Source organism: Epargyreus clarus, unplaced genomic scaffold (assembly GCF_041222505.1).
Source record: "Epargyreus clarus isolate Ecla_fem2 unplaced genomic scaffold, WU_Ecla_fem_2.2 ptg000019l, whole genome shotgun sequence".
Lineage (NCBI taxonomy): Eukaryota > Metazoa > Arthropoda > Insecta > Lepidoptera > Hesperiidae > Epargyreus > Epargyreus clarus.
In genome coordinates this window covers 2,596,329-2,618,816 of record NW_027332227.1, presented here as the reverse complement: position 1 = coordinate 2,618,816, position 22,488 = coordinate 2,596,329, and the positions used below count along the sequence as shown (strand labels likewise).

At 34.4% G+C, this 22,488-nt stretch overlaps 2 protein-coding genes across 4 annotated transcripts in view; one reads left to right on the top strand and one right to left on the bottom strand.

Moving 5' to 3' along the window:
- Window positions 1-1,293: 1,293 nt before the first annotated feature.
- The window catches only part of aralar1 (calcium-binding mitochondrial carrier protein Aralar1), a 21,732-nt gene continuing 537 nt past the window's right edge, over window positions 1,294-22,488 (bottom strand). For 2 of the 3 annotated variants that reach the window (XM_073083386.1, XM_073083384.1), the window contains exons 2-14: window positions 20,308-20,446; window positions 16,618-16,794; window positions 14,441-14,727; window positions 13,148-13,386; window positions 10,427-10,517; window positions 7,791-7,866; window positions 7,018-7,226; window positions 6,401-6,481; window positions 5,777-5,989; window positions 5,290-5,412; window positions 4,736-4,838; window positions 4,052-4,142; window positions 1,294-3,398 (exon numbers count right to left, since the gene is read on the bottom strand). In XM_073083386.1, the coding sequence (XP_072939487.1) occupies window positions 3,236-3,398; window positions 4,052-4,142; window positions 4,736-4,838; window positions 5,290-5,412; window positions 5,777-5,989; window positions 6,401-6,481; window positions 7,018-7,226; window positions 7,791-7,866; window positions 10,427-10,517; window positions 13,148-13,386; window positions 14,441-14,727; window positions 16,618-16,747 (1,806 nt within the window). In that variant the 5' untranslated portion in view covers window positions 16,748-16,794; window positions 20,308-20,446 and the 3' untranslated portion in view covers window positions 1,294-3,235. Of the gene's footprint in view, window positions 3,399-4,051; window positions 4,143-4,735; window positions 4,839-5,289; window positions 5,413-5,776; window positions 5,990-6,400; window positions 6,482-7,017; window positions 7,227-7,790; window positions 7,867-10,426; window positions 10,518-13,147; window positions 13,387-14,440; window positions 14,728-16,617; window positions 16,795-20,307; window positions 20,447-22,145; window positions 22,215-22,488 lie in introns of those variants that run through there. The other variant, XM_073083385.1, reaches the window with a different exon arrangement.
- Window positions 22,070-22,488, top strand: part of LOC140750065 (oxamate amidohydrolase proenzyme) — a 21,065-nt gene continuing 20,646 nt past the window's right edge. Inside the window, exon 1 of the mRNA XM_073083391.1 lies at window positions 22,070-22,357. The gene's annotated coding sequence lies outside the window, so the exon portion shown is untranslated. The remainder of the gene's footprint in view (window positions 22,358-22,488) is intronic.

The following is a 22,488-nucleotide window of genomic DNA, read 5'->3' as shown; positions in this document are numbered from 1 at the left end:
ATGAATACAGGTCAAATATATAATGTAAGGCGTGTCATTTATTTTATGTCGCTTTCTTGTACTATTGTGTACCGTACATAATCTAATGTAGTTTTCTTTTGAATTGAAAAACATATTGTTTTAAATTAAAATAATTTATAATAACGAGGCTTAAAAAAATAATAGAAAAAAAAACCTACAAGAAGTTATCTCAAATTTCGCGTATCAAGTTTTACAGTTCCACACATATATCGTATCAATTTACAAACACTTAGTCAAATCGTCTTTAACTTTGTACAATCACGATAGCTCTATTCACTTTGTACAACTCCTTCGGACAACGAAAAATAAATAACATTTTTTTTTAATTTAATAAGAATAAGTTTTAATCAAATTTAGCCCGATTCTGACATACACTTAGAACTAGGCAAATATTTTTAAATTATACCTTATCTTGAAAAGCGCACTAATGCTTACAACAATAGTTGATATTCCGTTGCACGTAGCTATGTTTTGTAAGAGATTAGAAATGTCTTTATGTAAAAGCATATGCGCCTAAATGCTGCGAGGTGTGTATGGACTTGCTACAACAATCAGGAAAAGTGTATTTTACTAGTTTGTCCCCGCGGACCCGTTCGGGTACGAAGCTAACTTCCATGTGGCCGTATAAAAAGTAAAAACAGACAGTAACTTTCATTTTCATTATATTAATCTCGCCAGTATCTCATCATTCAACTATCAGCAAAAAATACTAAAATTAAGGCAGTTATTAGCATTTAAAAATCCAATCAACTATTTTAGTTACCACTTAAATTAAAAGCTTTGTTTATTCGAAAAAATTGCTTCGTTATTGCTAATAAAACTCTCGCTAGAAAAACTTTTTAAAATTAATAATTAACTACTGCTTTGTAAACAATACGATCGGTTCCGATTCTAAACACACTCTTTAAATAGTTTATAAATACAATACATATTAAAATCGCTCGAATCGCATATTAATAAAAAAATCAATAGAAAAAATATATAATATAAAAATCCTTTAATCTGTTTGCACAGCCGGTACAAAGCCATTAGAAATAAAAAAATAATAACAAAAGCTTTATTTTTCTTATTTAGTATTAACGCCTACTAAGCAAGGAGAATGAAAAAAGTTAGAAAATTTATAATAATTTGATTAATTGAGATTTCTGAGAATGAATAATAATCAAGGTAATGTTTTTAAGATTGAGTACACGATTGACTAAAGGCTTGTACACAACGACCGCTTTGAGCGGATTTTATGACGAATTTGCATTTTTTTGTATCAACTAACGCTTTAGTCTTCATATGCCGCTTTTAGATAAAATTGTGTCTGTGCCTGCAGACGTATACAAATGTTATCACAAGGAGAATAATAAACACAGTAGTATCGAAAAAAATGAATACTATCGTTTTAAGTGATATTTTTAAAATTAAGAATTAATGTGTTATCTTTTTTAACATTCCGGTTACAAGCCGTCTTTTCTGCGCACGACACGACAATGAAATGGGGAGTTTCGTATATTACTATGGACGTTTTACGAACAACTTTACGAGTATATAGTTTTTATCAGTATTTTTTACAATTTTATATAATCATTATACGACAAAAAAATATACCCGCACCGGCGAATTTAAGTCTTTTGAAGAAGGTTCAACGCGTAATCGTTAGGATCGTCTTCGTAAATCGTGTCGTGTCGTGCAGTATCAAAATCCCTTTTTCTTTTCATCAAATGATGCGTTTATGACAAATGCTAGTTTTACAAAATGCAGGTTAACGCGAATAACAATGGTGCTTCTATTGTCATAAGGTTGTACATTCGAGTAGTTATTACTAAATGCTTTTATATAATAAATAATGCGATTACATTTAATTATTATCATCTGTGTTTATCGCTATGGGCCCCAGGTAGATACTTTTAGCGTCGGTGATCCACGATTTAGGTACTTTACGAATGTTAGATACAGCGAATAAACATCCCCTCGAACAAGTTTGAATGCCGGTTGCAGCTACTTTTTGTCGCTCTATGCAGCAACTGAACGGATATAACGCGATATAGCATTAATGCATTTCGTAAAACGTTTTTGCTATCGCATGCAACAACTCAACAGGAAAGACGCAATGTAGCATTAATGCAGTTAAAACGCGTTTTCGATATTACAACCAAACCCAGAGTCGTGAAAGTGTTATATAGCTTCGATGCAATCGCCAAAACGCAAATCGCCGATACTAATAGTAGCTAGTCTCTTAGGGCCATAAACTCGCGAAATCTCAAGTGTGTATGGTATCAGTAACTTCAGATAACTCAACATTTTTGATCAACATAATAATAACATCAGCTTCAAATATATTTTCGATTACTACTACAATATAATGTACAATTCGATACATATCTACGGCCATTCTTTATGGCATGAAATCAGCTTATTTACGGCTTAAACTTTACTTATCCGTTATTATCAATACAATAACAAAATTAAATAAGTTCTTCTTGTATTTTGCTAACGAATTAAGACTCGTATATTAATTTCGTAAGACGTTTTCTTGTTGAGAATGGAGCTGCTAATCTTATTAGCCTCCCCTACTGCATGTGCCATATTGAGGTAGTCAAATAATTATTTATAATATGCAATGAAGGCAATCCTTCAAAGTATCCTACAGGTAAGTTAAGGTAAGTTTCAGTAACAATGTTGGTCATGATTTTTTAATAAGTGTAGGTAATCATTTACGAACGGCGTTCGATCAATTCATTAATTCTTTAACTTCTATTTTTTTGTTATTAGAGTATCTTCTGAACCAAACTTGACGTTCCTTTATATTAATATTGGATGGTATTTTAATATTTGCAAAACGTGTGCCACTTATAAATAATGGACATTTGAAATATTTTATAACAACTTTTTACGTACACTAAAATAATGAGCTTTGAAGAACCTTAAATATAATAAATATCCACTTAAACGCGCTATTAAACATTTAATTGTTATTAATCGCTCATTAGCGATAAGACCGCCTTTTTGTATACCGTCTCTAATATTATTTTATGTGTTCCTAGTAATTTGGTTTGCAAATAAAGAGTATTCGTTGTTGTTGTAAACAAGTCATGGTACACGCAAAAATAAAATCACCTACGATCCGACACAGGCAGTAGGGGCGCCTATCACAGTCCTCTTGCATATCCCTACCTATCCTTACGCGTGTAGCTATCTACATATCGCTAGCTATCCTTGCAAGTGTCTACTGCGGCTTGGGGTACGAGAAGCGGGGCAGGGAGATGCCGAACTTGGTCTCGAGGCCGGTGAGCACGGGCGCCGCCACCTGGTAGCCGCCGATGTGGTCCGCCTTGCGCCGAGACTCCTCGATAGGTGTCGCCACGTGCAACTCCGAACCGGCGGGACGGCTGCGAAATAAACATTATCAATTAATATCGTAGAGTCCAACCAAACTGCTAGTCCGCTCTGAATATAAAAACGAGTCGCGACAGGAAATTGTAGATATTAGCGGGACGAAGACAGCGTGGGACATAGCTACGTTAGTGTGCCCTTACGTTGCTACGGAGTATATGCTTGTAGTTGTGTTCGACCGCATTCACTCTCTGACTACACCTGTGCGCAACAACTTCAGAGCGGACTAGAAGTTTGACTATACTAAACAAACTTTGAAGGTAATAGAATCAAATCATTTTTATTGTGTTCCACATAATAACATAAGTACAACATAACTAGCTAACAGAGATTTGCAATTCCACATATTTCCGCTACAGATGGTAAATACACATAACATACCATACAATAAATTGTACAAAAAATACAAAACGCAAATCAATATTAATTTATTAACCATTGTGTTTCGACTTCGACGGCACCACACCAGCTGTTCTGGTTTAAAGGGTGTGATATGGTGAGACATACATTTCAGAGGCGCTTCCACTTACTCCTCCGAAGTAATGGCGCGCCTATGGCCAACCTCAGGTAGAAATGTAATCTTACAGTAGCCATATACCATCAGGTGGACTGCTGTCTTTGTATGACTTAGTAAAACAATAATACTCACGATCCTCCAAAGTCGACGAAGAACAGACGCTGTAAGATTTCATACGTGACCAGCGTCACACCGAACTGCGGTGATGACCGGAACACTCGAGCTGAAGGGGAAGATTTAATACTAATTAGTATGTTTTTAGTGAGATTGCAAGTGACTCACGTTGCAATCATAAAATCAGTACCGCGCCATAGTATATCATCGGTGCCCTATATCGAATAATTAAAAATTATGGAATGTACCTCTAGTTATCTAAAGGAACGAATAAGCGACATTCTATCCCGACAAAATCCTTATAGCGTCACCTTAAAGTTGTATTTAAGCTTCTGTACACTTTTGTGCACTGCAAGATGATGCACGAAGCTAAACTATTTTCAAAATTATTCGTTTGTACTTGTACTTCCCAGAATTTGATCCTTATACGCAATACTATCAGATAGTGGAATAATATAGAGGTGTATTTTTTTTTTAATTAACTCGTTCCATTCTTCGCTAGGGAAAAAGAAATTAAAAAAAAGTAATGATGCAGTTTTAGTTTTTATCAAAATCGGCCTCGTAACTCCTTTCAGCATTATTCGCTAGTCCTTATAGTTTCGGATTTAGCCCTAACGGCCCGTTTGAAAAATTCACCCTGTAGAGTACAACATTATACTGCACATGGTATTAAAAATATTTAACATCTTAAACATGACTTACCTAAGGCACCCTTCCAGAAGGCCCGGGCACCCTCCTCCGCGTATATCTTCCGCGTGGCGTCGATCACGCCGTTATAAGTCGTCTGTCCAGATCGCGCCACTACCTGAAATGACACATAGTTTTTATATATTTATATGATACTACAAAGAAAAATGGTTTCTATATGTTCTGTGTACATCGTCATGTACCAGTACCGTACGGTAATACGCCATACAAAAAATATATGATTTGGATAGCTTTACATATCCATGGGAGGCAAGGTATAAGTAAGGGCTACGCTACGTAATAATCAGAAATTAAAAAAATCTGAAAATGTTGTGTTCCTGAATATTCAACGCATGGAACCCTCTACGACTCATTTTGACTCTACGGTAACGTTTCGCCCACCCAATAGAACAATAAGAAAAAATATTGGAACAATTGAATGATTGATAGAATATATAAGGTTAAATATTATACTGAAACTAAAAATTTAAATGTTAGTTCGTATATCTAGTAATTCTTTCACAATACCCACTCTCTACCATTACATAGTTTCCATCAATACAACTAACCTGCAATCGTGTCTTGATGACGTCAGCGGGTGTTACGAGCGAGGCAGCGGGGATACCGGCGATGGCGCCGGCCGCCAGCAGCGTCAGGGGGTGGTTGTAGCCGTTCTCGTCTGCGAATTTCGCCTGGAATATTCAAATAATCATATAAGACGTCAGTCAAATGACTTATCGCTTTTTTATACATTTTCCATATTAATATAATTTTATAACCATTGGGTTTTTAGCATTTAGTAAAAAATTTTCAAGGGTAAAGAAGCGAATGCAGAGAATGACATCGCTTTTCATGTCAAAAACATTGTATAGATTGACTTTATACATTGCCAATCTAACAATAACAACTTTTGGGAACTAGCGACACTTTGTTGACCAATGATAATCAAGAAAGTCAAGTGATAATAGCCTTATCCTATTGTACACCCCGAACAGCCCAAGGGCCCGGACCACGATCCAGGCCCACAGAGCTCAGTACACTCAACACACTTCGTACCTTAACGTGCGCGTACGCCGGGAAGTATATAGCGCTGAAGGGCACGTCCCTCAACAGGCAGGCCCTGGCGCCCTTGTACAGCCCGAACAGCCCGAGGTCCCGGACCACGGTCCAGGCCCGCACTCTACCTCCACCCGCTATCTCGCCCGCCACTTGCAATCGAATCTTCACGATCTCTAGCGGGTTCGTGAACACCACTTGAGAAGCGCCCGCCTGTGAAACACCGGTACATTAGCGATTTAAAAACAACAAAGTCATACGATATTATAGTATAATATATTTTTTTAAATATTGGAATAGCAGCATTCAGTTTACCTGATGGTAAATGGCCACTGCCGTCTATGGACATCTGTAATCAACCCCCAGAAAGATTTATATTCATGGCTGGCATAAGTCACAGATACGCCATTACCAGAGAGGACTAAACTGGAGTGTCTCAAAAAAGTATGTCTCCCTTACCGCACCCTTCAAACCAGAACACAGCAGCACTTAACACTGCTGCTACTAGGTAGTACTATAAATAGAAATTACTTAAACATTTGCAAATTGATTCGAGACTGCGAAAACATCGCTCCTACACTTATAAAGATTCAATTATTTTTATACAAGTGTATTGATACTTACACATCCACCAGCGAGAATTTCAGCGTATAGATTTATGTTGCCCTTTTTGTCCATAAATTTATCACGTACAAAATCGTTGACCTGTAAATGAAATAGTAATTTGAAAAAATCTTAGAATTCAATATTGATTATTATTAAGGAAGGCTTTATGCAGATTTATAAAAATCGATATTGCAAAATCGGAAATCCTGCTTGAACCTTCTGCTGTACGCGCTACCGTATACGCAGGAGGCCAATGACATTGTTTTTGCGTATTTTTTAACGTGGGAAGAGTGAAAAGGGAGGACAGATAGGAGTAAGGATCAACGATAAGTGGAAACAGTATGGATATAAAATTGAAATATAAGTGAAACCGTGAAGCATACCAGTTATAGTCCGCGCCAAACTTCAAGTTCGCTAAAGTTAATGCGCGAAGGTGTCAGTCAAAGAGCCAATGCGGTCGAACACAACTACAAGCATATACTCCGTAGCAACGTAAGGGCACACTGACGTAGCTATGTCCCACGCTGTCTCCGTCCCGCTAATATCTACAATTTGCTGTAGCGACGGGACTCATTTCTATATTCAGAGTGGACTAGAAATTTGGCGCGGACTCTACTTATATATTGTGAACGTACCGTCAGTTTGATGGCTTTTTCAGGGGCAACACCAATCAGCTGCGGTACCAGGCCTCTGTACAGACCAAAGACACCTTCATGCCGGATGACCTTCTTGAAGCAATCCCAGGAGTTTCTGTAGGCCACCTCACCAATGAAGGAGCCGGTACGCTGGTTCTGCATACGAGTCTTCACTAAATCTATTGGATATACCGCTGACGCACCAACCGCTGTGAAGTTTCAGATAAATTTTGATTAACGTGTTGTTCACTTGATATGAGGCAGTCAGTGCCATCTATGGGCATTTGTAATCAACTCGAAAAAGGACATACAAGTCTCTTAGATATTGATTTGGAAAGCCTAGGATAAGCTTGCCACTTTACCAAATATGGTAAACGAAGCAGAATAAAGCTATGGAACCAACACAAAAAGTCTGCTGTTCTGAAGCAAACTCTTCATACGATATTGTTGTAATTTATTGCAGTAAAAATGCCTTTATTTGATTACTATTCTAGTGACTAGAGTACTTCGATATTTTTATAAATTTTAATGTTAATTCTGTTAAATATATTAATAATATATTTAACAGAATATTTATATTTTATACCCATAAGAAAGGTTGGGTTGGGTTACCTTTGGTTGGGGACCTTTTATTTCATAGCTTTAGTAGGTGGGTATATTTTTATTCCATTGGTTAGTTGTTAGTATGGGTTTTATTATTTTTTCCAACATTATGCGAAATATTATTACAATGGATAATAAAAAAAAATCAACAAAAAACCCAAAATACTTGCCACCAGCAATAGAACCAAGGGTAAACCTATATGTGCTCTCCAAAATTTGGATTAAAACGCTTCGCTCTTCTGGACTCTGGAACAAACATACCATGGTATTTATCGATTATTTCATAGAAACGATGAACACATTAAATGTATGTATTTAAATAGAAGCAAAATTTTGACATGTTTAAAAATGAAATTACATTTATATCTACATTTGAAGCAGTGTTGCCAGATGCATTGTAATTACAGTAGATGTACTGTAATTTTACTGCATTTACTGTATAATTTATTGCAATTTTACAGTGTGTGTATTTTCTTGCCGATCTACTGCATTTTTTCCTCAGTGCACTGTAATATTACATATCTGACCTGGCAACACTGATTCAACGTGTTGTTTTCAGACAAAATCATATTTCTACACAATATTTTGACAAACACGGGCTGAGTCTGTGTGGCCGTGTTATGGAAAATATCTTACCTTAAATACGTAAGATATATTCCATATGAAGTATAGAAAAATATGATTTTGTGTGATTTACGATGTCTGTAGGTATAAATATACCATGGAAGTAAAGAAGAAGACCGTATGTAGTATGGACAGTAATGTAGCTTCTATAAATCTTAAATCTCATAATGTCACACTTATATCGCTTCCGCCTGGGCCACGTCTAAAGCATATCGATGATAATGATTATGTAATTATTTTAATTTATTATTATATTTGTTTTTCATTTTTGTATATATGTAAATTTTGTAAATAAGTTATTTTATATTTATAGTTTAATTTATTATTTTTAATTTTCTGTAAATTTAATTATAATTGTAAATATTTTTCAGTTAATAAATGTAATATACTTATTATTTTAAATTAGCTAACATTTACATATGTTGTTTTATTAATTCAAAAGAAATTAGAAATTAGTTTAACATTTTCGAATACAGTTTAACATTGCTTTTTAATATTTTATGAAAGTATGTGTTACAAAGTTATGAGCTATAAGCTGTAGTGAATTAAGCATTGTGTGGAATTCATAAGTGACATAATTCAAGAATGTTTATGATCGTGATAAATTCTGAAACAAAGTGACATGTTTAATATTTATGAAGAACATAATGAAGAACTTTTGTATAGAATTCCCTTAATATATCGTGTATACTAGAAAAGTAAATATTGGCGAATTAAAATAGAGGCTACAATTAGTCTTAATTTATATTTGTTGTACGTGTTTTCAAGCTATAAGAAATTTTAAATTAAAAAAATATTTATATAATCCATAGATTAGTAAAGATTACTCACTCCTAACATGAAAATGTAATCAGTTTCGACAATTAAAATTGTCACTGTCATCTATTTTCGTGTTTGAAAAATATTAGAAAAATGTAGTTTTTAGATCATTTACGAATGAAACGATATTTCTCCGCACAATTTCTTCGATTTCGTGTTTTTGCACCACTTAACTGCACATGTCGGCATTGTTCCACGTAAATTACACCATGACAGCCAATGACATTTTACAGCCATTAAATGGCTGACAGAATTTTCAGCCTTTTAAACCATTTAATGGCTTCCTTCAATTACAAGGCGGTGAGATATCTATACTTATCTATGATATAATCAAAAGATTTCTTTATTCACCGTATCTACTTTTTATAACTAGTATACATGAAATCTTAAATGAAGAGCCTTTTGTATAATTATGTATACAATGTCGTATATTGTATAATGAATTGTGACAAGTAGAAAGGATGATGCGAGGTTTTGGTAGTCACTTGAAATGAATCCAGTAGAAAACTCCAATCTTATAATTAGTGCCAATCCAATGATCAATCAGTATAAATGGGTAGCCAAATAAATGTTTACTTACTTTAGTTTTAAGTATATTTTTACGATTGGTTTTTAAAACTAAAGTAAGCAACAAAATATTTGGTTACGTATGAAATTATCAGATAACTTATAGTATTTTATGACACAGAGGAGTAACCAAGTAGAGTCCTAATAAGAGACCATTTTTCATAACATCAATTTTACATGTACAGGTACAGAAATAAAATTGCGCAATTATTGAGAAAATTGTTTGAGGCTAATAAATGTGAATAGAAGATTTATATACACATTATATTATTTTGGCAATGTTAAGTGAAAAATAAAAGACTTCATATTAGACATTTACAGCATTAGGAGTCTATTGAATTACCTCATCTATGCCATTTATTTACTTAACAATTTTGAATTTTGAAAATTCTCGTGACCCATGGACAACGAAACCGTGTTCGGACGACGAAAATCTCGCTTGCAAGAAGAAATAAATGTATTAAAGAAACATCATAATCTTCACGTAAGCTTACTCAGTACTTACCAGGACGCGTTCCAGAAAGTTTACTAAGCGAAATGGCTCTTTTAATGTATTTACCTCCTCCTTTTTGCGCATTGAAAGAAAGAGAAAAATACAGAGCAGTAAGTTAGTGATGTTCCCGTAAAATAAACTGTTCGATACACTTAACAACATTCAAGCTAAATAACTAAACATACATTCTTTTAGAAAAAACGTGTTATCTCGCTGACGGCTCCTGTAAGAATTACCCAATTTCGTGTTAAAGCGAGACAGATGTATCGAGGATCGTACGGGTAAGAAAGAGAGGGTGCTTACCGAAACTGCCTTTATTTCGGCGACTCGTCGCGTTACTTGCTTGAAGTACTGCTCGGGCGTTATCGAATTCAGGTCGTTGTACACGATGCGGCTGGAAAATAAAGAAAATATATCTTTGAATATCACTTTCCATTCCTTTTATATTAATTTTAAGGTTTAATATCTAAAATTTATTTCAATTTTTTTTTTAATATTTGTTCATTTATCTATAAGCCGAATATTGGGAACATTTAAATTGGCAGTTTCAATTTTTGGTACACTACTTGTTCTTAATGTACTGTAGTCAGGGCAAAATAAAAAAATATTCTATTCAATTCTCATTCCTTAACAGGTATAATGGTGGTCGATAACATACCTTTTCTATGTACATTACTATAGTTGTATACAAATTATTAATCGTATAAATAAAATTTATAATTAAGAGGTATATAAATAAAGCTGTAAAGAGGTTAAAGTAATTTATTTGGTATAATTTGATCGTTAACTGTGATACGACCATATTGGCCATTGCACTGACATGCACTTAGATTAGGTAAAGGGGAAATAACAAATAGGGTCACCAAATGTGTATAAAACTATAAATCATTTCTTATCAATTATAGCTATTTGTGTTATTATATTCTTTCATATTATTTTTAATAGGACAGGTGTTAAGTATAACGTAAATACGGTACCTAGTATTTATATTAGGTACCTAATATGATCGTGACTGCTCGTTACGTGGAGAGTACAGTAAAAACCTTGAGCAAAAGCCTCATTAAACTAACCAAAAAATGCAGATTAGGTAAAAGGGGAAAAATATAGGGTCACAAAATGAATTTAAAGCTATTTGTATGTGTTACAATAGTGGTGTTAATTATAACGGTATAACGGTACCTAGTATTTATATTAGGTAGTATTTTAATGACTGCTCGTTATGTATATTAAATTAACCAAAATAATGTACATTGTAAGGAGGAAGTGACACACATCTGGTTTCTATTTTAAGTCCCATTGTTTTGACCAGAAAGAGCAAAGATTTTACAGCATTTACTAGAATTAAATAACAAACTTGCTATACGCCGGAGATCCCCAACCTGTCACTCCAGTCTCCCTGGCGTAACGGGGCCGTCAATGTAATAAAACTATAATTAAAGTTTTGATCGATACATTAATTATATATCTATTTTTGTGGGTGGGTATAATAGAATAATATAGTGGAATATTTTAGAGGAATTGGACCCTAAATCATAATAGGCAGTTATGAGATTGTAAAACTACTATAATTTAATTAAAGGAGTGTAGTTTTTGGACGAAAACCCAAGAAAACCGTAATTTTATATTTTTTACTTGCTTTAATATTTCCATTGCATTTTTATGTTATTATATGTCTTTGTAAAGTTATCATTTTAGAAACTAATGCACCCGCAAAAGTTAACAAACATATAGTCCGCGCGAAACTGCTAGTCCGCTATGATGTTGTTGCGAGCAGGTTTAGTCAATTTAATATGGCGACGATCATTTCTATATTCAGGGCGGACTAGCAGTTTTACGCGGACTACACATACAATATTTATCTTGTATTAAAACTATGTTTGTTGTCTCTGTCTCTTTGTTCCAAACCCTTACTTGACATATCTTGTAATATTCAATACAATATGCATTGTATCATACGATTGCTTGCCTTGCTTCAACCATAACACACAAGCGGTCTCAATGCGTAATGGCCATTGAACTTCGCCCGTGATCGACTCAATTGATCTTCATTGACCGATCAGCGATATAGTAAATCATTTTATCTTATCGATCACGCGTAGTGATCACCGCGTGGCGACATCACTATCGCGGCTGATCGATATGATTATTATATATCTTTATTTTTTTTTATCTTTTACATTGTTGTTTTTTTAATAAATTGTAAGTTTATTTCGTTATAAATAAGTATTGTTGTACAATTTGTTTGCTGATGAGGAATCGAAAAGTATACGAGTAGAAATGTGAAATTAACTTCTTAAGAATTCCTATTTGCATACAATTAAATAGAAAATTTATTTAATTTGGAAACATTTTTCAGTCTTATCCATAAGTTTTTGGAAGATCAAAATTTATTATTCCAAGCAGTCTTGCATCTTCTGAACTCATTATTATTACTATGTATTTATCAATTCTGTAAGTAAACCTAGATATGACTTATAATGATGTTATTGAAATTAAGCCTCATTCAAATTTCAGGAAAAATAATTAATTCGTTGAAATGGTCAGTTCCCCTATTATATAAACGTCCGATTTAAGAAACACTTTAATTGTGTAGGTGTGTTATAAAAAAAGAAAAACAAATAGTAATATTTATGAAATTATAGTAACAATTAGCAACATTTACTTTTTATAGCATAGACATAATTTTAAACCGTGGCTGATACTCACGACATCAATTGAATTACCTTAATCTAATAGCAAAAAGTAAACACGTCGCGATAAATGTTTCAAATATAAAATACGAACATGTACGAACATTTCGCGAGTGCGTATTTTTTTAAATTGTAACGCACAAAAAATATAATATGCATGTACCTACATATTAAAATTATAAGGATTATTCAGCATCTACAAAAAAATGTTGTATACAAAAAAAAATATCTACTCTTTAAAATAATATTGTTTAAAGTTAGAATAGTTTCGTTATCAGAATGTTCTGAATAACCACCTCTATTGTAAATATAGTTCGCTCATTCATTCACTCACCCGTTCGAATGATGGATCATATCGCAGAGGGTGTACAGGATGTCGACTTCCAGCGGTGTGATCTGGCTCATCATCTGGGCAGAGTGGAGGAACTCCTCCTTCGTGACCTCCTGGGTTCTGTGGCCGTTGGTCGCGTTGAGGTACACCCGCTTGATCAGCTCCATATTATTTAGGAGCGAGTTGAACGCCATGTAGTATGGGAAGCTGATTTTGCGCTCCCCTTGGGGGAAACCGGACGCCTGGAAATGACATAAATCTGTTTTAAGACTTTTTGTTTTCAGATATTATATGAAAAGACATGTGGAGTGTATTTTGCTACTTCTTTTCCATAACAAAATGCCTTTCTAAGTGACTGATAAGTTATTGACGTTCAACAACAAATCTGCAAAAAAATTTGAATACAATATTTTGATCTGATTAATTTAAAGAGTGATGATACTCTTCACTCTTTAAATTCATGGTAGTAAGTACATAAATAAGTTACTCCCACTAAGTCTTCAGGGGTGGCAACACATCTTTTATCAAGTTTGGGTAGGACTAATGTTCTACTTACAGTGTCACTAGTGTTGTCTACATAGTTATGGGTTTATGAGTTATACATTATATTTAAGGTATTATACATTATATATATGGTAGACACTTTTAGGTAAAGTATAATTTCATTTATTTCTGTTTAGTATTTTTTTTATCACTATGAAATAATGGATCCACTTGTCCTATGTTTATTTATTACGAATCGTTCCCCTACCAAAAAATATTAAACTATATCAGTTTGATAATCGTCATCAAATAAGTTGTTTTTTTATCTAAGAATTAGCAAGTCATTCTATCATTGTCCAGTAAAAAATTGCAAAGTTTCGGCCTTATCGAAATGATTCATGATATTTTTATCAGCGTCAATTGCCGGGATATTACAATTATTACGTATAGTGTAACACAATCATCTAATTAACTAGTAATTAAAACGTTTCCGGCTTTCATCATGATATACAAGTACATGAATCTTTGATTACATCAAAGGGTAATTTAATCAGTTGAAATAATGTCATTTTTTTTGTAATTTTTTTTAGATTTAGATGATGAACATTGTTGAGATTGATTCTGAAACCTTTGCATTACAGGTTGGAGCGAAGGTACTTCTTTCTTAGCATATTTTAGTTCCGTAAAAAATACACAGGTATAACACAAGAAACATATACATTTTTAAGATAAATGACGTCATGTTTTATAGAATAAGTAAAATTATTCGATTTAGATTGCGTTAAACGAAACACTACTAACAACATTACTCACATTAATAACTTTCGTCTTCAAATCCTTAGTCAGCAGGTGGTTCTTGACGCTCATCATGATATCCCTGAAGTCTCCGGCGCTGATGAAGCCGGTGCCATCCTTGTCGCACTTCTTGAACGCCTCCACACCATACTCCTCGTGGAAGTCGTGGAGGAACTGGCTGAACTCTGGGTACGTGACTAGCCGCTTCTTGTCCTTGCCGAAGTAGAGACGCACGAACGTGCTCTCCATGTTGAATGGTAGTTTCTTGTGCAACGCCGTCTTGCGCATGACTTCGGCGAACTCGTCTGTGAATTTGGATGAAAAGGGATAGTTTTATATCATAGATATATTATAAAAACATAAACCCAAATACCCTTGAGAAAGAGTACCTTCGGAAGAGAAAGAAAACCTTCAGAAAGAGTAGTAAGTGATCATACAAGTATGATGAATTCTTGTTGAAAAAATTAATCATTAAATGTCTTTGAATGTAGGCAAAGTAACCTTGCAGAATGTTCATAGGTTATTTATAATGCTAACCCTATTTATTAAGTTTTGATCACTGTTGCATAAGTATTCATGGGCAAGGCGTTTCTTCCTATGTAGCTTGAACCAATGGTATTTGTTTGTGACTTACATCAGGTAGAAAAGGGCAACCCTTTTATACCCATTAGGGCAATACGAACTGCGACCTGCGAGTTTCGAGGTTCAAGGTACGTCTCCCAGGCATACATATTATGTATAAGCTTAAATGCCAAACGACAGGCATAAGTGTATAAAATATTATTTCCTCCCAAACGATTTCGTAATCACATCACATTGGAGCTATGCAGTTTTAAGTAGAACCTGATTATTCTGGTATCATTTGAGACGTCAATTTGGACATCCTGATAGTCACAGCTGATTCAAATTGTAGATCAAATAAGATTATTCCTTTGAAAAATTTACATTATAGGTCCTTATTTAGAGTTAAGCGAACATAAACTACGAGTAATATACATTTTACACTCTGATCTCATTTCGGAATTGAACCCAAAACGTGTTAAAATTATAGTTTGTTGATACACATTTTATACAAACAAAAACATGTTTGTTACCTTTTCGACTTACGTATTAACATTGTCATATTATAATAGTTACATATGTAATAAGTATAGGTAATATGTAATTTCAAGCTTATGGATAGCAAGATACCATACAACTGGACCTATCTGTTAAACCCTGATTCAATCTATACCAAGTTTTTAATCTATTTATGTCATACTATCCACATATAGTTTGTACTACTTGTAGCCATGTTGGAGTGATTAGCGCAAGTGCGAGCACTGACAACTTTGCAGTCCCACCCACTGTGTCCCTCTGGGAGTCTAATTATTCGTAATAGTAATAGAATTACCTGACTGTAGTTTATCAGTTTAATATATACCCGTCGCTAACTGTTTTTCGAATTAAAACATGTTTGTATTGTATAGTTGTTGCGAATACTCGAAAATCGATGTAACTATGTATGTCTGTATGATACTGAAATAGCAAGAATAGATAACCTCTCTTCCTTTGGGAAGTCGGTTAAAAATACATAGAACGTACAAGTTACAGGCCTATCCAATTCGTAGGATATTTTAACTCTTTATCGACTCTTTGTTAGTCATATATTATTCATTATACCTGGATTGTCCCCAGTTGTCACTAGTTATCCCAATTGATGACAAATATGTAAGCATCATACGCTGACCATATAACATGGTCACTAAATATGACCTAATACTTAATGAAGCTTTGATTAGGCCGCCATCAATTTCACAAATTGTGTTTGACACTGGGGATAGAGTAAATTAAGATCTTGTTGTGTATATCCATACATGTGTTTGGCAACGATACAGGATCTAACTCCTAACTATGTTATGATAACCTAATTAGTATTGTTTTTGATAGCCTAGTGATGACACACGACCTCGGTCGGGGGGTCCGAGGTTCCAATCCTAGGCACCTCTGAATTTTCAATATTATGTGTGTATTAGAAATGAATTATCACTTTTTATAACGGGGGAAAACATTGCAACATAAACTACATGCTTGGAATTTAAAAAAAAGTCCACAAGGTATTTGAAGTCTATCTCACGTTTGGTTAGTCTAACCCTCTTAGATGCCGATCAGTGGGACAATAATGAGTTAACGAGACATAGTTTTAAAATGCTTACCAAAAGCGACCAATCCGTTGCCATTAGTATCGAAGAGCTGGAAGGCGGTCTTGTACAGCGCGTCCGGCACACACAGCAGCCCTTCAAACGCTTGGAACTCCGAGAAGGATATGAACCCGTCCTTGTCCATGTCGACGATGCCCGCGATGAGCTTAACCGACTCCTTGTTGTAGTCATCTGGAATTGTATTGGGAATTTTAGTTTTCAGTACAAGAAACCCAAGTAATATCTTTGATGAATATTTTTTGGTAATGTGTCCGATTTTAATATTCAATCTATCTAATGTTTTGCCTACTAAGGATCGAAGTGTGACGTCTGCCTAAGAGAAATAGTTTTTTAGCTCCTTAGAAGCCAAAAATCGGATGGGTAGATTAATAATACTCGTAACGGGCGATAAATCTATGCCACAACCTGTAAAGTTATTTCTATGAAAAAGTTATAAGTTTTATGAAACTCGTGCAGTCCATTCCACTATCTAGTGGACTATCAATTAACTACTAACTGGCATTCATGGATTTCTGTAATACCAAAGAAGTTCTCAACCTCAAGTCGGCAAATGCGTTCATGCTCCTGAAGACGAGGTTGGAATGCTTTTTGTCTTACTTAAAAGCAACGCATCTGTAATGTATTTTAGGTACCAAGAAGCATTAGTCTATTTAATAGTAGATACTCAAGTTCATGACTGGCAGTGATCACTTAAAATTAAAAGAAAAAGAAAGTATAATTGCATTAATAAAGTTGTTAAGAATAACCGCTTAGCAACGGGGGAACCCTCGAGATAATTATCTTTTTGTGGAAGCGCTCGGGCAACAATGTCAAGAGTCTCAACACAATGTCAGCGATTCTATATATACGTATACGTTAAACTAGCTACTACTAAGGTGCTACACTCATAATAATGACAATAGTCGGTGTACAATCGAGATTATTGAATTGCAATCGATCCATCCATGTAAGGATTAACACACCAGCTTCGCCAGCAGACGGCCGTAGCCATAATGTATATCAGATATTATAAGCACATTGTCGCTTGTGAGCAATCTCCCTAAAACTGTTAAGCTCCGCGACCACGAGGACCATAGATTTTTAGGACCAAACAAAATCATATTACTATTGAACTTCCATCGGACTGTATTACATACAGATGTAATGTAAAACTTTCATAATGAGATATCTTTTGGGGTCCGGGATTCCAATCCCTGACACACACTGATTTTTCAAATTTATATGCTCACATTAAAAATCATTTTCTTCGAATTCGAACTTCGAACAAAGAAAGAAATCATCGCGAATATGCGATTGGCCAGCGTGATGGACTATGCCCTAATTCCTAAACCATTTTTCATTCTGAGACCTGTGCCCAACGGTGGGACAAAGCCTGTAACATTGACTGTAACATTACTCTCATCATATGCCTTACCAAAACTATTTTTTTTTTTGCAAACAACACGTCACAATTTAAATACTGTTATAATACTAATAATAATATTTTGAAGGTGGTAGAACCCTTTGTGGTTCGACTCCGGCGGCACCACCGCCACACCTATTTCTACCTAATAACAGCAGTGTTAGGCGCTGCTGTGTTCCGGTTTGAAGGGTGTGGTAAGGGAGACAGACTTTTCCGAGGCGTTCCTATAATATCTAATCCTATCTGAGGTTGATTACAGATGTCCATGGGCGGCAGTAGCCACTTACCATCAGGTGGACTGCATGCTCGTCTGCTACTCTTATATTATAAAAAAAAAACTAATGAAAACAATTGGGATCGAAAGCCACTTATAAATGGTCCACGTGATTACAGTGCAATTTGACTACGCGGCTCGTATTATTGCTTCCGTCCGCTTGGTTACAGTGCGTAGGTAACTTGCAATTATCTAGTTTACTGTTGCATAATAATAAGCTATATTCGATCACGTAATTACTCTTTCACGTGATAGCGACTAACTTCACGTTTCACGTAATAATAATGAGCGTATGTTCGTCTTACACAAGATTGAATTATTAATGGCTTGCAGTGAGGAGTCGAAGGTAGTAGAACGTATTCCTTTATATTAAGGTATAAAGGAGCAAGAATGTGAAGCTTCTATATTTTAATTTTAAAGTTGGAAATTTGAAAGTTGATACTAATACGATTTGTTCCAGTTTTTTTTTTCAGGTTTTATAGTTCTTTTAAGGTGGGACTTATTTAAACGTGAAAGGTGTAATAACCAGTAGAGTACGACGAGGGTTAATCCACCTGTATCCCTATTACTAGCGTGAAGGCGACCTTCTTAGTCCTCAGGAGTAGGCAATACCAAATACATCTGTTTTGGTAGAACTCCTGTTCAACATGGAGTTGGTTTCAGTCCAGAGCACTTAACACTATGTGGACTGCACGATCGCTAAGTATTGGGTACTCTAATGTCATAAAAAACATGTAATTCCGAAGCCTTGCCTTCAAACTAAAACCCACTAGCAAATAATACTATTATGATAATATAGTTTAATCAATATAATTTCGAATAGAACAATATAGAAAACAAAACCAAAGATAGGCAACAGTAATGTATAAAATATCGCATCATGCTGATATGATCAACATAATGATTACAGATATATGACATAACAATTGAATAGATAATTTACTATGGACATGATAAAACAACTTATAGGTAAGATTGTATTAACATTGTAAAATTGTATGGGTTTAATTTTCAAGGCAAGAGTGTAGATTGGCCCAGATAAGGGTAGTTCCCTGTAAAATAAATCATAAAATTCCTTTGAAATCCTATATCAATTAGATGTAACTATACTATATATGTACTCATATCATGGTATTTGATTCATTACATTTTCATTTATAACCGAAATCAGAGAGAAACCTCCGATTTTTGAGTTCTTAACAAGGAATATATCATGGCTTTGAACTAAGTAAGGAATCTATAAGGAACTAAGTATATGTCCAAGAGCTCTATAAAGCGTTTTCAGAAGCATATGAAGTCTACCGAATCAACCAATAAGGTGGATATTGGCATGGAATCTTCAAATTCTATGAAGTCGGTTAAAAACATGTACCTAGAAATTACAGTAATTAATTAATGAAGAAGACATTTATCGATGCTACTTTAAATAAGTTTGAATGACGATTTGAATTTGAAAGAAAAAATTATAAGTGAAAATGTCTATGGAAAACATGTTACAGTATGTTTTTAATACTATATTCAATTTACATAGATAAGCAAGTCACTGACCTACTTGTGCCAAATTATTTTTTGAATTGTACTGGTTGGTTCGATAATCGGTATGTACTGTAGGTATTTTTTTCACTATGTAAGAAAATGACGTACTTATACATCATGTGATATAGTGTTTTTTTTATATTATACGAGTGGCAGATGAGCATGCCGTCGACCTACTGGCGGCCATGGACGTCTATAATCAATCCCAGATAAGATTAGATTCCCACAGGAGGTCTGATGGTATCTGTTACCGTTACCACACCTTACAAATAAGAACACAGCAGCGCTTAACACTACACTTTACATTAAGCAGAAATCAGTGTAGTGGTAGTGCTGCCGGGGTTGAGCCAGAGAGGGTTCTACAACCTTCACTATGTGCAACAAGTAGATTCCAAAGATTATCATGATGCCACGGAATATAATCAACATGATGATTAAATAAATTTACAAAAGTCATCAAGGTTTTACATACCTTCGTCAAACAATCCAAGGAACTTCCTGACAAAATCCTCACTGGTGATGTGCTTCTCGCCATTCTTCTCTACTGTGGCGTACTGCAGGAATATCTCATGTAGGCGGTCGGTGTCGGCCCGTTTCAAATACCCAGCCCCCTGCAAACAAGGAAAATAGGTAAGATATGGAAGTAAATTATATTATACTAGCGGACCTGGCAAACATTGTGTTGCCATATAAAAAAAAAAGTTAAGGGTGAACAACCCTTATCACTAAGGGGTAAGAAAAATAGATAGTAGCCGATTCTCAGACCTACTGAATATATATAAAATTTGGTGAAAATCAGTAAAGCCGTTTCGGAGGAGTATGGTAACTAACATTGTGACATGAAAATTTTATATATAAGATTTTCTCACCATAGCTATAGTGTTAATGAACTATCCAAGAACTGTTAGTATATGTGTAAAATGTTGGATTTTAAACAATGTTTCTTTACCAATCTGTATTAGAATGGCATAGCAGAGTAACCTCTGGGCTTCCTTCAACTACAAAGAGCTGTGTTAACTTGTGATTTACATAAATTACAGAAATTGTTCTGTATACATTGTTGTAAAAATATAACCAGACGAGACTGTTATTTAAGAGCCCAATAACATAGTTACGTATGTGAGAGTGTTGACAGACATTCAATCAGTATCTTGGCAAGATATATAGATTAGAAAAGATCCCGCTAATGAATATCTTGTATAGGCCAAGTGATTATATATGTTGAATTGTTTATATGCTAAGAGCCAAAAGATAGGTACACAAAGCATAGTAAAATATTCAGAGTACAATGACCAATGTTCATACAATGAAGTATGGGTGATACAAATGTAATACATTGCCATGTGTTCGATTGAATGATATATATCGTCTTTTATAAGATTGGAGTAGCAAACTTATATACAGTCCACATAACGGTAACTGTCATAGGTGGAAGTCTATAACTAACTTCATATTCAACAGAGGTTATACATGAAGCCAATCACAGATGCATCGCCACTCCTGAGTACTAAGATGATTGTCTCAAAATACATGTATGCCAGCTACTATTGAGCTATTACAGCAATAATGGTTAACATGTATTCCTATTATAAGGGTATTGATGTTGTTCCAACACACCAGACATACAGGCTTAGTATCCTGGGTTTGGTTGAATGGTAAATGTTATGGGTTTGGGAGTTTTAAACTTGTTATTGAATTTTATGGGAATCTAAATAATATGTACAACAGTGTATAGGTGAACAATACATTAATCTATTCAATCTTAAGCCATCATAAGTCTTGTCAATGTAATAAAAAATAACAATAGATTTAACCTTTTACGACAAAAACCACAAAGTATTACAGCATGGGGTCAAGATAAGCTATCTGTCATCCTCTTGGTGCATGATATGTACTAAACAAATAACCCAAAGATGCTTTAAATTACATAACCCACAATATATAACATAACATTAAATATTTATTTGAATACATTAGCACAGAGTTAATGAATATTAAATGATAACATTACTTTACCAGTCTTAGACCATATGGAATATGTAATACTAAAATGAAACACTCAAATTTAATTCACATTAATATTAAACCAGTTAATGAGAATTCACTTTATATACAACCAGTTAGCACATAAATTGTAGCGTACAATTAAAAACCAGCTTAGCAGTTGAAATTTAAACCAATTTTAAACTTGGAACACTTCAATCACTATTATAACACAAACAACACATATAAATTTAAAAAAAGAACATCAAGTTTATTGCATTTCTCTAATTTAAGTAATTTTCATTACAATTGAAAAATTTATGTTACCCGTTGTAAAGGCATTGTGGTTTACCGAAGACTCAAATTGGACTGAATTGATGAATATTGAAACAGTTGACGTAACAGATAAGAATTATCTTGTGTGTTCAAGCAATATACATATCTCGCATGGCCATATTACTTTCATCATTCACCAGGACTGGCATATTCCATATTTAGAAAAAAAGAAACGACAAAGGCTTTTGATGCATAATAATCAGGTGAGTGAAGGACATTTTAATGTATTTAAAAAAAATGTTGTGGTAAAAAATATTATTTTCCGTCAGTTTTAAGTTTTTTTTCGTCTAAGGTCAAAAAGGTTAGCTCGGCTGATTATCTAACATTGTGTTAG